Source organism: Sciurus carolinensis, chromosome 1 (genome assembly GCF_902686445.1).
Source record: "Sciurus carolinensis chromosome 1, mSciCar1.2, whole genome shotgun sequence".
NCBI classification, from domain to species: Eukaryota; Metazoa; Chordata; class Mammalia; order Rodentia; family Sciuridae; genus Sciurus; species Sciurus carolinensis.
In genome coordinates, this window is record NC_062213.1 from 182,474,026 (window position 1) to 182,490,246 (window position 16,221).

A 16,221-nucleotide genomic window follows, 5' to 3' on the forward strand; every position below is an offset into this window, starting at 1 on the left:
AGTCAAACAGACATTAATGCCAAAACCAAGCATGTGACTCCTCAATCCACGCTCTTAACCTCTTTACCATCTGGAAAGTTTTTCTTTCAATCTAACTTTTACTTCTTGTAACATAGTTTCATTTCAGATGTTTCAGTTTCATCTCACGGGGCAGTTTCTCAAGAGTAGAGCACCAATGAGACCAGAAAAATCTTGCTCCAAAATATTGAAGCGTGCTGAGAGGAACAAGGAAAGCAATTTTATTGAGCAGCTAATTTGTGCTGGTTACCGAGATAAGCATTGCACTTCTGAGGGGTCATTTAATCCTCACAAAACCCCTGGGAGGAGTCATATCCCTGTGACAGAAAAGGAAACAGAGACTTGGAGAGGGTAAGCCACTTCTCCAAGATCCTGCAGCCCCACAGATAACTGTGAGGCCTCCCCTGTACCCGCCGCCTCGCTGAGCTGGGAGCTGGGAAGCAGAGATCCATTTCCGCCCACAGAGCTCAAGTCTCGGGGAGCAGGCTCAAAGCCGACGGTGCACTGCTGCGTTACAGGACCAGTGAGCAGGGAGCACCTGGCACAGCTTGGTTAAGGTGCAGAAGACCAAGCTGGGTCAGGCACAGGGCCCAGCCAGCGGAGGTGACAGGCATCCTCCAGGGCAGAGGCACAGAGGTGTGGCTGTGCCGGGCAGGCAGGGAAGACTAGAGTACGAGGTGGTGCCTCTGGGGAAGCGGAGCCCGGGAGGCAGGGCAGGGGGTGCGGGCGTCCGGCTTGTGTGTGGAGGGGTCAGGATGAGATGGAGGAGTCTGCAGAAAGGCGGAGAGGAGGGGAGCAGGGGGTGCCCTCACCCCCGGCACCCCTGCACCCACTCAGGACCCAGGACCCAGGACCCTTCCCCAGTAACAGCTGAGGGGTCGGGTGCCTGGCAGAGAGGGTGGAAGGAATGACTGCTGGGGTCCTGGGGCGGGGGATCTGGGGGAGGAGGGGATGGTGACTAATGCACCAAGATGGGGCGTGCAGGAATTGGGGACAGATTTGATACAGCAGGGAAGATTCATCCGTTCCATCGCTCGTTCGGCAAACGTGCACTGAGGTCTCACTGAGTGATGGGCAGGGTCACAGAAGCCAGAGGCAAAGTTTTAATGGAACAAATGACCATTACTCTCAAGGAACTTCCCTTCTACGCTGGGTAGGGACAGCTAATATCAGGCGCTGAAAAGGGATATAGAGGGAAAGAGAGACGGGGAATGGGGGAGAGGTTGCAGTTTTCTTAAAGGGGACTCAGAGAAGGTATCCATAAGAAGATGACATTCGAGCCAAGACTTGATGAAGGGGAGGGAGTGACCCCATGAAGCTATCGAGGGGAAAGAATTCAGGGGTCAAAGAAATAGCAAGTGCAAAGGCCCTGGGGCAGGGGGCAACCTAGCAAAGTTCAAGAAATAATAGGGGAAAGAGTGGCTGGGATAAATCAGCAAGAGGGACAGTAATAGGAGAGGAGCCAGGCAGAAAGTGGGGGTGCCTTGCAGACTTTGCAAGGGCTTTGACTTTGGCTCTGAGCAGTGGGAGCCACAGGAGAGTTGGGGCCTGACTCCTGTTTGATCACCATCACGCTGGCTGCCGGAGGAAGAGCAGATAGGTGTGGGAGAAGGATGAAGGGACACGGAGAGCCGGGAGAGGGCTGCAGCCACCATCTGGGCGAGAGGGAAGGACGGCTTGGGCCCTTCTGGCATTGGCGTAAGCGCTGCTTATATTTCTCAGTCCGTTATCGTATGTTCAAACACAGAGCCGAGCTGAATTCTAGCGTGGATGCCGATGTGCCCCCGATTCTGGCTGCTTTCTGAAGGAAGGGCCACGGGATCTGAGGAGCAGGGAGGGCCTGTGAAATGTCCCAGGGAGACGGCAGCAGGCCGCCGGGTACTGGACCCAGAACCAGATGACACCCGGGACCGCACCATCGCCCCGGCCCCAGAAGCCCACGTCCCCTGGAGGACGGCCTTGCAGACACACGGCCACCCTGCCCGTACCTAGCCATTATTGGGTCGTGAAGGCGATAAACTACGAGCACAGAAGTCTCTGTGCACAGCTGCAGAGGCCGCGTGGACACAGACAATCAACAGCTCACATGGAGTTTATTTCTCTCAACTAGGATGACGTGGTGAGTAACTGTTGGTCATTTTTGATGACTATATGAAGACCCCAGGCCCCACAAGCACCCAGCCGTCTTGTCCCCGGAGCCTCCATTGCTCCATCTGCCTGGCCACGGGCAGTGGTAGAGGGAGTGAAGAGGTGGCCTTGCGTGTCTTGCCATCAACTCCCTTCAACCCGGAGGTCGCCCTCCTGAGGGCCACAAGGATCAGGGTCCTAAGACATATGTGGAAAGAGCTGGGGACAGAGGGAGCCTCAGAGCCAGGTCTGCCTCCCAGCGATACCCGCCCGGTGTTATGGTTTGGAGGTGAGGTGTCCCCGGAGCTCACGATGCACAAAGAAATGGTTGGGTTAGAAGCGCCTTCACCCGACCCCTGAGTTGATCCCCTGATGGTTAGCGAGGCCGGGTGTGGCCGGGGAGGCAGCCTTGGCTGTGCCTTTGGGGTGCATCTCGTGTATCTGGAGAGCGGAGTCTCCTCCGCTGCCTCCGATCACCACGTGAGCTGCTTTCTTCCACCCAGAGGAATGGAGCCTGCCGTCTGCGGATTGCGACCTCCGAAACTGTGAGCCCCACACAAACTTTTCCTCCTCTAACATGGTTCCTGTCAGGTCTTTCAGTCACAGCAGCAAAAAGCTGAGGAAAACACCCGGTGGGGGCATAGGGGCGCATTCGGCCCAGCTGCTCCCTGGGTCCTGCCTGACCTCCAGGCTCCGAGCTCAGGAAATCCGGAGGCAGGAGAGGGGACACGGTTGCCACATACCCCAGCCCTGAAGACCCCTGAGGCAGGAAGGCTGTCTGGCCTCACCAGTTGCCCTCGCGGGCGCCTTCCTGGGAGGAAGGGGCTGCCTGTGCCCGCAGAGGCGCAGGGGAGGGATGGAGGAGGCCGGGAGGTGTCGCAATCCCGGGCCCCCAGCCTGTCATTAACGACAGGGCTGGGGCAAGAAGCCCAACCGCGGCCTCTTTCAGGAACTCGCCTCGACGAGCGGGGAGCGGGCGGCCAGGCACACCTGCCACGGCTCCAGCGTGAGTAGGGGACACCCAGGGAGGGCTGAGTCCCAGGTCCCCTCCCCTGGCTCTGCCAGGTGCCCGTGACCTGAGCCTGGGCCAGGCTCCTGTCTTTGGGGCCGGTCCCTGGGAACCAGGTGTCTCTCTGGGGATTGCGTCAGGGAAGTTGCACATAGCCAATTTCTCTGTGGGGACACTGAGCTGGACCCAGGGATGGCCGCAATCTCCCGGCTCATGTGTCCACATGCTCCGGGCTGCCTGGCTCCCTGTGTCCGTCTGTATTGCTCTCGGCTCCCATCTTTTCTCCTCAGCCCCTCTCAGATGTGTTTCTCCCTCTCTCTCTTGTCTCTTGTGCTTCTGTCTCTTAACCTTAAGCTTAAGGTGGCAGGCTATTTTCTTGACCTCTGAGGCCTCTCTGGGTCTCTTGGACTCTTTTTCTGTCTCTTGGAGTCTCTCCTGCCTCTTTTTTTTCTTTTCTTTCTTTCTTTTCTTTTTTTGTACTGGAAATTGAACCCAGGGGCGCTCTACCTTTGATTTATATCCCCAGTGCTTTTTTTATTTTTATTTCGAGCCAGGGTCTCGCTAAATTGCTGAGCATGGCCTTGAACTTGCGATCCTCCTGCCTCGGCCTCCGGAGTGGCTGGGATTGCAGGGGTGCGCCACTGCGCCTGGCTCCTCCAGCCTCAGTCCTTATCTCTGTAGGTCTCCACCATTTCCGACTGCCCCGACCTGGGTCCTTCCATCCTGTTACTCTTTCCGCCTCTCTCTCTCTCTGAACCACATTTGGGAAGCCCTCCCCTTTGATTAATTCCCAGTCTCGTCCTCCCTCCCTGCCTCCCTCTTCCCACAGAAAGAATTTCAAAGGAGCAGCGTAGCAGAAGGGAGCAGAGGGAGAAGCCGAGTGTGCGAGTGTGCGAGTGTGCGGGAGGAAGGGAGAGGAGAGCAGAAAGAGGGCGTGACGGCAGCCACTGCGGGCGGCCGGCATCGGGCGGGCTGGGCACTGAGGGTCCGGGCAGCCGCAGAGCCCAGCAGAAGTGACTGGAGTGGCAGGCACAGGGGACGGGGAGCTAGAAGGGGAAACCAGGAAGGGAGCTTTGAAATCGCACAGTGTGACACAGACAAAAACAAAGGTGGCCATCCTAGGAGGCTGTGACCACTCAGCCAGGGGGCAGGGGACGAATCCATGCTGGGTTCCACAATGGCATCCAGCTTCATGGCTCTGGGAAACCCCTGTGGTCACCAAGAGCCCATTTCACTGTCACAGCAACACTGAGAAGTGGACACTGTTATTACCCCTTTTCACAGATGGAGAAACTGAGGCCCAGAAGAGTGAAGTAACTTGTCCAGGGTCACAAAGCCAGTCAGTGGTGGAGCCAGAGGCCAGAGCAGGTGAACTGGGCTCCCAGCCTCTCTGCATCCTGGCTCTCCCGAGAGTAAGACTCCAGGAGGTGCCAGCTCCCACTGCCCCAGGGTACCCAGGAGGGCTGTGGGGACCAGGGACAGATGCCAAAATGCCCACATTCAGCAACCCAGGGGGAGGAGGCCAGGGCCTCTCTGGACAGGAGCCAGCGAGTACCTCACTAGGCACAGGCTGGGTCTGAAGCTGACCCTTGCGAGGGCCAGGGAATGAGCAACCCTGCTTGGAGATGGGAACCAGCATCCCCAAATTTGCATCTAAGAGACTAAATCTTCTCCAACCAATGGGGGAGGGGTAATCAAACTGGTGTTACCAACCACTGCTTAGTGCTCCCGACGGTTGTGCAAGTCTCTCAGTGCACAAAGCTGCCGGGGCAAGGGGCAATTCCCCAGCTGCCCCTGAAATCCTGCCTGTCCCCCCGTTGCCAGGTCCTGGCAGGAGGCTGCCTCTGTTCAGTTGGCTTGCCCTCCTTCTCTGTTTCAATCTCGCCAACCCCTCACCTGCTTCTGGGTTCTTCCCAAATACACTAGCTTCCTGAAGCCTTGCATGAGGTTTTCTGGAGAGTGCCGGGTTTAGATAGGAGGGAAGGGGAAGAGGTCACTTCTCGCTGTCCCCTTCCCTGCCCATTCCTGGAAGGCAGGTATAATAACAACTGTGGTGGTCACAGAGTCATTTCCGATGACCAGGCATGGTGCAAATCCCTTATCTTTTATCATTTTGTGTCTTCTTTCCAAAGCCGTGTGCAGTATAGGCTGCTGTTACCTTCATTTTGCAAAGAAACTGAGGCTCAGAGAGGTCAAGTAACTTGGCCAAAGCTGCACGTAGGAGAGTGAGGATTAAACCAGCTCTGATTCCAAATCCTTCACCTTGACTGTCCCCCTCTGCCTCCAGGTGAGCACCAAGTTGGCACTATGGCAGGGCTGGGAGCCTGCAGCCTGACCAAAGCTGCCCTGATCTTCCTGATGCTGCCCACAAGTGAGTGTGGTGGGGAGGTGACGGGCGGGCAATGAGGCAGGGGAGTTATGGGAGCCATAGGTGGGGTGGTTGTGCGCCCACCCGCAGGCCTCACCCACCAAGAGGAATGGTGAGAGGGCCTGGGATGGTCAGTCTGGGAAAGGTGGGGGTCATAGAGGCCTTATCTGCACATCTCTGCAGGCTGTCAGACAGAACCCTGGGCCTATGCAGCCTTGGTAAGCAGTACCAGTAGACGCCACAGGAGGCAGGCTTCATCCTAACAGGAGAGAGCTCAGGGAGTTCTCCAACCACTGAGGCTCTGTCTTGAGAGGTAGAGAGCTTCGCATCTCTGGGGGTATGCAAGCTGAGGCCAGGACTGACAGGGGTCAGCAAACTTTGACAGTAATATTTAGGCTTTTCAGGCCACATACAGTCTCTGATGCTCTTGTTTAGTTTTTACTTTGTTTTGAGCCTTTTAAAAATATAAAAAAGATTTCTTAGCCAGAAGCCCACACCAAAACAGGTCACCCTAGAGAGGACACAGTGTCGGGGGTGTTTTGAAGTAGACAGCTTCTTAAAGTTCTTCCCAGCCTGAAATCTGAAAACCTGGAAGCTTCGTTAGGTCCTTTCCAGTCTGTGGAGCGGTAGAGCCCCACGTTGAGAATCCTGAACTAGCACTGTCACCCTGGGCAACCACTCCTCCTGCGAAGGCCTCATCAGCTTCCCCATCAGCAAACCTGACAGAGGAGAGAGGCGGCGTGGGCCAGGTGCCTGTTCACTCACTGATTCAAGAAACAGTGCTCAAGGGCCTACTCTGTGCCCAGAGTGTAGCAATGAGCAAAACGGTCAAGGTCTCTGGCCTTGCAGAACTTAAGAGTCTAAGTGAGCTGGGTGTGGTGGCACACGCCTGGAATCCCAGCAACTCCGGAGGCTGAGGCAGGAGGATCATGAGTTCAGAGCCAGCCTCAGCAATTTAGTGAGGCCCTGAGCAACTCAGGGAGACCCTGTCTCTAAATAAAACATAAAAAAGGGTTGGGGGTGTGATTCAGTGGCTAAGTGCCCCCAGGTTCAATCCCTGTTACCAAAAAAAAAAAAAAAAAAAAAAAAAAAAAAAAAATAGATAGAGAGAGAGAGAGAGATAGACAGACTCACATGGCTGCAGCTGAGTTGATGGTCTGGGTTGGAACACAGTGAGTGAGGCAGAGACTGGGCCGCAGGGCTGGGTGAAGGATTCGGGTCTCTATCCTAACATTAGTGGCAAACACTTACATCCCAGACACTGTTCTGGGTGCCTTACCCGTGTTACCACGTCTGTTTCTTCCAGTGACTCTAAGGTAGGAGCCATTTTTTTTACCACTTTACAGACGTGAAAGGTGAGGCACAGAAAACCTCAGTGACAAACATGAGACTCACATCACTGGCAAGCAACAGATCCAGGATCTGAACCTGGGCAGGCTCGTCCCAACGCCCAGGCTCTGCCCCCTCCCACCACGCTGTTTCCCAGAGCGTGTGCCTTTCGAGGGCTGTGACGGAGATGGGCTCTCACAACCAGATGTGCAACCCGAGGAGACGTGTGGCTGCAGGCTTCTGATCACTCTAAACATGGCTTTCACCATGCGTGGGGAGGGGACGCATGGAGAGCTGGAGCCGGCTTGTGGGAACTGACGGTGCACGTGTCCTCCCTGCTCTGAAGCAGGAAAGTCACAGTGGTAGTTGACATCAGTCGAGATGACGGCATTTACACCATGGAAAGCAGCACATGCTGCCAATCAGGGTCTACAGAGCCAGTTGACCGTCACTGACCAGCGCCCCTTTTTAGGCTCGGCAATCCCCACACCCACCTCCCCTCCCCAGGTCCCATGTCTAAGGGGTAAGGCAGGAAGACGAGAGCCCCGAATCTAGGAGCACCCAAGGCCTAGAGCTAGCGCAGCTCTGCAGGCAGAGGAGTCCTTCATGGCCCGCTCTCTTCCACCCCAGGCCGGGAGGAGTGTGGGCACATCAGCCTCTCAGCCCCCATTGTCCGCCTGGGGGACCCCGTCACGGCCTCCTGCATTATCAGCCAGGATTGCAGCCTTCTGGACCCAGAACCACAGATCCTCTGGAAACTGGGAGCAGAGCTGCAGCCCGGAGGGAGGCAGCAGCGCCTGCCTGACGGAACGCAGAAGTCCACGATCACCCTGCCCCACCTCAACCACAGTCAGGCCTTCCTCTCCTGCTGCCTGCACTGGGGCAGCAGCCTGCAGGTCCTGGACCAAGCTGAGCTGCGGGCGGGCCGTAAGTCCTGCACCATCCAGCTGTCTGCCTCCAGTGCTCTCCCGCCGGCACCCATAGGAGCAGTTACCCAGGAGCCCTTGCCGAATAAGCGCTTCGTGGGTCTGCTCTCAGGGAACTGTCCCCATCCGTGGGTAATACCATTTAGCCCCATTTTGCAGATAAGTAAATTGACATCTGGGAAGAGGAAGTGGCTTGCCAAAGGTCACACACTAATAAGGTTGGAACAAGATTAATACCAGGCAGTATGGCGCTCAAGCAGGGTGGTGGCCACTATTCCTCTATGTGGCTGCTGAATAGGCCTCAGCCCTAGCGGGGGTCCAGAGCGGGCAGCCTCACCCAGCAGGCTCATGCCCAGTCCTCCTCCATCCCAGCCTCAGCCTTCTTTTCAAGTTGAGCAGGATGGAGTCAAGCCCAGGCATGAGCAAAAAACAAGGACCCAGGTTCTTGTTTAAGAATCGATAGTAGTGGCTGGGCAGGGTGGCTCACGCCTGTAATCCCAGCAGCTTAGGAGGCTGAGCAGAAGAATCTCAAGTTCAAGGCCAGCCCCTAGGCAACTTAGCAAGACCCTGTCTCAAAATAAAAATTGAAAAATTGAAAAAAGGGCTGGGGATGTGGCTCAGTGGCTAAGGGCCCCTGGGTTCAATCCCTGGTACAAAAAATATATATATCAGTAATAGCAATTAACAGGTATGTAGCACTTCATGAATGGAAGGCATTCAGTCCTCACGATATCACTAGCCCTGCTTTACGAATAAGGAAACCGAGGTGCACTGCAGCTAAGTAACATCGAGATCACGTGGCTAATGAGTGGCAGAGTCAGAATGAAACTCAGACACTAACTAGGCTGCCACGGGCAAGGGACCTGGGGTTAGGGGGAGGGTTAGGCACAGGGGACCCCCCTGTATATGCCTGCAACGTGTGGTCCCAGAGACGCCCCTCCATGGTCACACTGCATGGAGACTGGGGGATGGGCGAGGTGACCCCAGAGGGACTGACCATGGCAGGGAGTAAGGCCAGCAGGAGCTTTCTGAACAGTCCCACCCAAAGCCCTCACATTCCTCCCACTTCGTGCACAGACCCTCCTGCCACACCCTCCAACCTGTCCTGCTTCATGAACCTCACCACCAACAGCCTCACCTGCCAGTGGGAGCCAGGACCCGACACCCACCTGCCCACCAACTTCACCCTGAAGAGCTTCAGGTGAGCAGAGGCCTCACCCAGCCTGCTTCCTGTGGAGCCTGGGTGGAGCCTAGGCCGGGCTGTGGGCATGGGAAGGAAGCCGGAGGCTGAGATGGGAGGAGCAGGAGCGCTGTTCCGCTCCTCTGCTTGGCACCCAAGCCTGGTCTGTTGGCAGGAGCCGGGGCAACTGTCAGACCCAGGAGGACTCCATCCCGGACTGCGTGCCTGAGGACGGGCAGAGCTACTGCTCCATCCCCCGCAAACACCTGCTCTTGTACCAGAATATGGTCGTCCAAGTGCAGGCAGAGAACGCGCTAGGGACCAGCGTATCCCCACAGCTGTGCCTTGACCCCATGGATGTTGGTGGGTGATGCTGGGTGCAGGGGAGGAGAGAGGTCCCCAAATTAGGCAGCCCGAGGTGCACAGAGAGAGAAACACAGACCTGAGGACAGACAAGGAGACCCTGGAAGACCCAGACAGAGAGGCAGAGAAGAGAGACCAGAAGGGTACAGCTGGAGACAGGAATGGGGACACAGGCTAGGAAAGACATTCATTCTTTCTTTCTTTCATCTAATTTCTTGAAGTGCTCACTGTATGCTAGGCACCGTTTGAGGTCCTAGAGATAGAGAAGTGAAAAAAACATCAAAAATTTCACCCTCCGGTTGTTACATTCTGATGGGCCAAATAAATAAAACAGAATGCCACATGAGCAAGAAGGTGACAACTAAGATCCTTAGAGGAATCTGGATAATCTGGGAGGAAAGTATTCCGAGCAGAAGTGACAATCAGTGCAAAGGCCCTGGGGCAGGAGTGTGAAACCAAGACCTAGAGATGAAAGCACAGGAACATGGTAGCGTGGACAGATAGGAAAAGAGAGGCCACATGGATGGAGACCCAGGAAGGAAAGCAGAACCAGGGACAGGGAGATAAGAGCGAGCTAAGGCAGAGCTCTGTGGGTGAGGCAGGGAGAGGTCTGAGAACCCCACTCCTTGCAGTGAAACTGGAGCCCCCCACACTGTGGGCCACGGCCCCACGCCAGCCAGGCTGCCTGTGGCCCCACTGGAGGCCCTGGAAGCCTAGCCTGTTCATGCACCAGAAGTGCCAGCTCCGCCTCCGGCCCCAGCGTGAAAAGACCAACTGGACACAGGTGAGGCGGGGACCTCCCGGCCTGAGGCGGGGCTGAGGGAAGGGCCCACGACCCAGACTCAAGACGCCCACGCCCCAGGTGGCCACGCTGCCCTCCAGCGTCCTCCAGCACGAGCTCTGTGGGCTGCCTCCCGACACGGCCTACGCCCTGCAGATGCGCTGCATCCGCTCGCCCCTGCCCGGCCACTGGAGCCGCTGGAGCCCCAGCCTGGAGCTGAGAACTGCTGCGCAGGGTAAGCGGGAGGAGTGGTCGAGGTCGGGAGCAGCCATTAGACCCAGCGCAGTGCAGGGCCCTCCCTGACCAGACCCCGCCTCCCTCGCTCCCGCCACAGCTCCCCTCGTCAGACTGGACACGTGGTGGCGGCTCAGGCCGCTGGACCCCAGGACAAAGGGCGTGCAGCTATTCTGGAAGGTGAGTTCCTCCAAAGGCCACCCTCCAACCCAGCAGGCCCCTGCACCGGGGTTCAGGACCCCAACAGGCCCAGGAGGCCTGGGCGTGTTAAGAGGTGACTTGCAGTTTGCATGTGCCTAGGAAGAGGCTGCGACGCAGGACTCACCTGTGCCCCAGTTAAGGGCCTGGCAAGGGCACTGGCTTCTCCCTGCCCTCCCTCCTAGAACCTGGCACGGGGACCGGGGAAGGAGGGAGGGAGGAAGCTGGGGCTCAGCTCCTGTGACCTGTCCACCCACCTAGAGGCTCTTCCCCACTCACAACAAGCCGTATGCCCCCCTTCCTGTGTCCCTCCTCTGCCTGCCACAGCCAACACCCCTGAAGGAAGACAGCGGGCAGATCCAGGGGTACCTGCTCTCCTGGAGACCCTCGGGCCAGGCAGGGCCAGTCCTGCCCCTCTGCAACACCTCGGACCTTCACTGCACCTTCCACCTGCCTTCAGAAGCCCAGGAGGTGACCCTCGTGGCCTACAACACAGCTGGGACCTCTCATCCCACCCCAGTGGACTTCCTGGAGAGCGAAGGTAAAGGGAGCAGGGAGCCAGAAGAACACAGTGCAGGGCAGGGTGGGTGAATGTGGAGGCTAGAAGCCTGGGTGGCATCTACTCCTCCAGCTCACTGATAGTATGACCCGGGCAAGTTGCTCCCTTCCCTGGCCTGTCTACTCCAGATCTAGCAAATGGGGATAAACCTGTGCCTTCTGAGGGTATTGACAAAGAGTAACTGCACACTCTAGGTTAGCTATTAATATTATCATCAGCCAGAATCCAGGTAAGCTGGTGGTGGTGTCTATACACACACAGTGGTTCCGCCCAGAAATGTGAGAGATAAAGCCCTGAGCTTCTCCAGCTACGACATGGCCCAGGAGTTAACTGATCACCCACCACCACCCCCAGCATCCCTAAACATGGGCTTTCGTAAGGTGGGACGCATAATCATGATAACAATAATAATAGCTAAGGGGCTGGGGTCGTGGCTCAGTGGTAAGAGCACTTGCCTAGCATGTGTCAGGCACTGGGTTCAATTCTCAGCACCACATATAAATAAATAAAATAAAGGTCCATTGACAACTAAAAATATTTTTGAAAATAATAATAGCTAAGATTCCCACTTAGAGTTGTGTGACCTTCAATAAATTATTCAACCTCTCTGTGTCTCTTAATTTTCTCATTGACAAAATGGGGACAATAGTAGTACCTCCCTGATGTGACAATTATAGAATTCAGTGAATTAACACACAAGAACTAACTGTACCTGGCACAGAACTATATACCTAGTGTTCACATCGTCATCAAGTACTGCTCTGCACTCAGCACTATGCTGAGCTCGTTGTGCATGCCGTCTCATTTAATCTGCATCAAGACCCTACAAGGCAGGAAATGTTATCACCTCCACTTTACAGATGAGGAAATTGAGGCTCAGAGGTTGACCTACCCAAGGTGTCCCAGCCAGTAGGCAGCAAAGGTAGGATTTGAAACCAGGCTTCGGGTGCCAGTGCCTGTGTTCTTCTCACTTCATTTCACTGTGTCCACTCTGCCTCCAGGCCCACCCCTCACCAGACTCCAGGCCACAGCCCGAGGACCTCACAGCCTCTGGGTGCACTGGGAGCCCCCCCGGCCTCGGCCTCAGGGCTATCTGATTGAGTGGGGCCTGGGTCCCCCCAGCCCCAGCGGCAGCAATACGACCTGGAAAGTGGAACTCGGCGAGAACATCACCGGGACTCTGCTGCAGGGTGAGGCAGGCCTGGCGGGCAGGGCAGGTGGGCACTGACTGACAGTAGCAAGGGCATCCTCGATTGCCCTAGAGACGGAGTCCCCAGCCTTACGGGAGCCCTCCTCCTTCTCCCCTCACATCCTCACTATCAGGAAGTTCTTCCTGCAGTCCAACCTGATCCTTTCTCTACAGCCCTGACCCTGCCGCCCTTCTAGCTCTCTCTTGCACTTTCCCTCCCTCACCCCATCAGATGATCTAAAGAGATTGTGAAGGTGAGCCCTGCATCCGAACCTCTGCACCTCGAGGCCAGGTTAGCCCTGACCATAGGTCTGAGGTTAGATCCTGGCCCTCAGCAGAGGTTAGCTCCCAACCCGAGTGCCTTGCCCCATTTTCTCTCTGCAGAGAACATCAGGCCCTTTCAGCTCTATGAGATCACAGTGACACCCCTGTACCAAGGCACCATGGGACCCTCCAAGCAAATCTACGCCTACTCCCAAGAGATGGGTTCGTCAGCCACCAGGCCCTTCCCAGAATCCTCTCCTCTCTCCTCCACGGCCTGCGTGGCCCCAGCAATCACCAACATGCGGGGACATTTCCTTCCTCCCCAACTTCTGGCCCTGGAGAGGGTTACTCCCAGTCCTAAGATTATCCCCGGCTTACATCAGACCCCTGCAGCTGAATGAAATCAGGTGGTGGGCTAATAGAAATTGGGCAGTGACTTGGCAGAATTCAGAGATGAAGTTTCACAAAATCAATCAATGGCCCTGACAGAAATCAGGTGCCACATCTGATAGATTCAGAGGGTGAGTGGCAAAAATCAGTGAGTCAGACAAAAGCACACCTGGCAGAAATCAGGGAGTGAGGATTTAAAGTCAAACAGAACTGGGTTCAAATCCTGACTCTGCTACCTATAAGCAGTACATGTAACTCAGACAAAATCCCTGGGAAGCCAGACACAGTGGCGCACACTTGCAATCCCAGCAACTCAGGAGGCTGAAGCAGGAGGATCCCAAGTTCCAGGTCAGCCTGGGCAATTTAGTGAGACTGTCTCAAAATAAAAATAAAAAGGGCTGAGGGTGTAGCTCAGTGGTAGAGCACTCCTGAGTTCAATCTCAGTACTGGGGTGGGGGGATGATCCAGGCTTGGACAGAAGCCCCTTTTCTTTTCTCACCCATCCACAGTATGTCCCAGTTCCTGGGTCCAGGGACCCACAGGAGTCCAATCAGGTTCCCTGCCCTGACCCCTCTTGCATTTCTTCCCACAGCCCCCTCCCGCGCCCCAAAGCTACATCTAAAGCACATTGGCAAGACCTGGGCGCAGCTGGAGTGGGCGCCTGAGCCCCCTGAGCTGGGGAAGAGCCCCCTCACCCACTACACCATCTTCTGGACCAACTCCCAAGACCAGTCTTCCTGTGAGTCCATCCTCAACCTCCCACAGTCCCAGAAGGCCCAGGAAGGGGTGCTCAGCAGCCACAGAGGCAGCTCAGCACCCCAGCCTAAGCTGGTCATGTGTCCCATCCCAGCCACCATCCTGAATGCCTCCTCCCGTGGCTTCGTCCTCCACGACCTGGAACCCGCCAGTTTGTACCACGTCCACCTCATGGCTGCCAGCCAGGCTGGGGCCACTAACAGTACAGGTCTCACCCTGATGACCTTGGCCCTAGGTAAGGGGAAAGGGGGACGGGGCAGTGAAAGGGTGCCCCACTCTAAGGGTCCTGAATTTGAAGTAGACCCGGTCCAGCCTCTGGACCCTGGGCTGAGGGAGGAGACCCACGCCTCCTCACGTGCACTCACCCTCTGGCTTTCCCCTCCTCCCAGGGGAGTCCGAGCTATACATCTTCCTGGGCCTATTCAGCCTCCTGGCTTTGTTCATCTGCCTCTGCAGACTCGCCTGGGTCTACTGCAGCCCCAGGTGAGTCCTTTGAGAGGAGTGGCACACGCTGCCCCTACCCACAGGGCACTGCAGGCCAGGGTGGGTCAGTCGAAAGCCCAGCCTGCCTAGACCTCGGGGCCCCTGTCTGGGAGGCCTGGCCCTCCACCCCCTCCTCTCTGCACTAAGGGGTAGCTGCCTGTCCTCAGCTGCTGGGGTGAGCGGGACAAAGGATGGAAATCTGGGAGGGTGTGTCTGAACCTCCTTCACACGGCCCCTCCTCCAGCAGGAAGAATGCCCTCTGGCCAAGTGTACCAGACCCGGCCCACAGCAGCCTGGGCTCCTGGGTGCCCACCATCATGGCGGAGGTGAGGAACTGGAGGAGAGGGGACTGGGGCTGGAGATGTGGGCCAGGCTCAATCTCAGGAAAGGGAAACCCTCCTTCCCTGTGGAGTGAAGCCCACCTGAGTTGGAATCCCACCTTGGCCCATCTCAAGGATTTAGTCAGCCCCTCACTGTGAGATGGGATACTCACAGTGCTGAGTCTGAGCAGCACGTTGCATGTCAGAAGGTACAGGTGCCTTGCAAATATAATCCTTTGTGTTCCACCAGACAGCAGCAGGGATGTCCCTACAACTGCCACGATTCAGGAAGGGACAGTGGCTGGGGCAGACATCTGAAATGAACCATGTCCTCACTCCATGTCCTTGTGTCCAGGAGACCTTCCAGCTGCCCAGCCTTTGGGACCCTGGCATGCCACCCATCACCAAGATCACTGTGCTAGAAGAGGAGGAGAAGAAGCCAGGGCCCTGGGAGTCCAGTGACAGCTCAGACCTCTGTGACCTCCCCACCCTGATCCAGGCCTATGTGCTCCAGGGGGACCCAAGAGCAATTTCCACACAGCCCCAGCCCCAGTTTCCCACCAGTGACCAAGTCCTTTATGGGCAGGTGCTGGACAGCCCCACCAGCCCCGAGCCTGGCCACTACCTCCGCTGTGACTCCACTCAGCCTCTCTTGGAGGGCCTCACTCCCAGCCCTAAGTCCTATGAGAATCTTTGGTTCCAGAACAGCCCCCTGGGAACCCCAGTGCCTCCACCCCAAAGTCAGGAGCATGACTGTGTCTTTGGGCCACTGGGTGACTTTCCCCTCTTGCAGGGGCTCCGGGTCCATGGTGTAGAAGGACCAGAGGGCTTTTAGGACTCCTTAAGTCTCCCCACCTGGGCCTGCCTCTTGAAGGGCCTGGACTATCCAGAGGAGAGGTCAATAAACCCCTGCATCCCGAAAAACCACCTACCCCAAGAAAGGTCCCCAGTCTCTTTCCCCCCAGTCTCCATGGGCTGGGCCTCCCAGGCCACCTGCATACTTTAAAAGCCAGATAACTCTGTTCACCCCCACCCTCTAGCCTTTTGTTCTTGTTTCCTAGAATTGTGGTCTCTTAAACTGCTTTTTTAATTTTATTTTTTGGCTTTGTTATTGTTTTTAGAAACTCCTGAGTGTATCTGAGTCTCTGCTTCTTTTCAGGACCCTAGCAGCTGGGATTATGTCTCAGAATCATCTTTCCTTCCTTCCTTCCTTCCTTCCTTCCTTCTCTCCCTCCCTCCTTTCTCCCTCCCTCCCATCCTTCCCTTCCTCCCTCCTTCCTTCCTTCCTTCCTTCCTTCCTTCCTTCCCTCCACCAGCTCTCACCTAGCATCTAGACCCTCTGCTGCAGCAGGAATTCAAAAATGGCTCAGCTCACCCACTCTCAGAGGGCTCCCATTCTGATGACAGAGACTCAAAACTGATCACTAAGGAGCAGCAGCAAGCCTTGTGTGCAGGGAGTCACAGAGCACTGTGGGAAGTCGTGAGGAGACCTTGGAAAAGACTAACCCCTATTGGGGATCTATAATCGAAAACAAAATCTCCTACCAACCCAGAAACCCTCTCTGCAAGGGCAAAAGAGCAAGAAAACAGTTTTATTATTGAATAAGAATGTGGTGTGCAGGGCAGGCAATCCATTAAAGAGATTGCAAAGACAGAGAAATGTTCCCATTTTATATAACCAAGTAGATACAACTCATGCACATGCTTTTTAAAGATGAACTACAAAC

General features: G+C 56.0%; 1 protein-coding gene across 6 annotated transcripts; it reads left to right on the top strand.

Annotated features, from left to right (window-relative positions):
• The first annotated feature begins 3,053 nt into the window (after window positions 1-3,053).
• On the top strand, window positions 3,054-16,166 carry Csf3r (colony stimulating factor 3 receptor). 6 transcript variants are annotated; one of them, XM_047561067.1, is made up of 17 exons: window positions 3,080-3,151; window positions 4,439-4,522; window positions 5,442-5,525; window positions 7,482-7,778; window positions 8,855-8,978; window positions 9,133-9,320; window positions 9,953-10,104; window positions 10,183-10,336; window positions 10,436-10,515; window positions 10,861-11,074; window positions 12,094-12,282; window positions 12,666-12,767; window positions 13,528-13,674; window positions 13,786-13,926; window positions 14,064-14,174; window positions 14,419-14,500; window positions 14,850-15,049. In XM_047561067.1, the coding sequence occupies exons 3-17, from the start codon at window positions 5,462-5,464 to the stop codon at window positions 14,914-14,916; spliced, it is 2,112 nt and encodes a 703-aa protein (XP_047417023.1). In that variant the 5' UTR covers window positions 3,080-3,151; window positions 4,439-4,522; window positions 5,442-5,461; the 3' UTR covers window positions 14,917-15,049. The 6 variants fall into 6 exon arrangements, with proteins under 6 accessions (XP_047416993.1, XP_047417023.1, XP_047417014.1 ...); XM_047561058.1 differs by having other exon boundaries at window positions 3,081-3,151; window positions 14,081-14,174; window positions 14,422-14,500; window positions 14,850-16,166; XM_047561021.1 differs by having other exon boundaries at window positions 3,081-3,151; window positions 14,081-14,174; window positions 14,850-16,165.
• Window positions 16,167-16,221: the final 55 nt, after the last annotated feature.

Coding starts and splice junctions, on each gene's coding strand:
- Csf3r (XM_047561037.1), top strand. CDS start 5,462: ATGGCAGGGCTGGGAGCCTGCAGCCTGACCAAAGCTGCCCTGATCTTC. Junction 9,321..9,952: donor CCTTGACCCCATGGATGTTG/GTGGGTGATGCT, acceptor CACTCCTTGCAG/TGAAACTGGAGCCCCCCACA. Junction 10,105..10,182: donor AAAAGACCAACTGGACACAG/GTGAGGCGGGGA, acceptor CCCACGCCCCAG/GTGGCCACGCTGCCCTCCAG.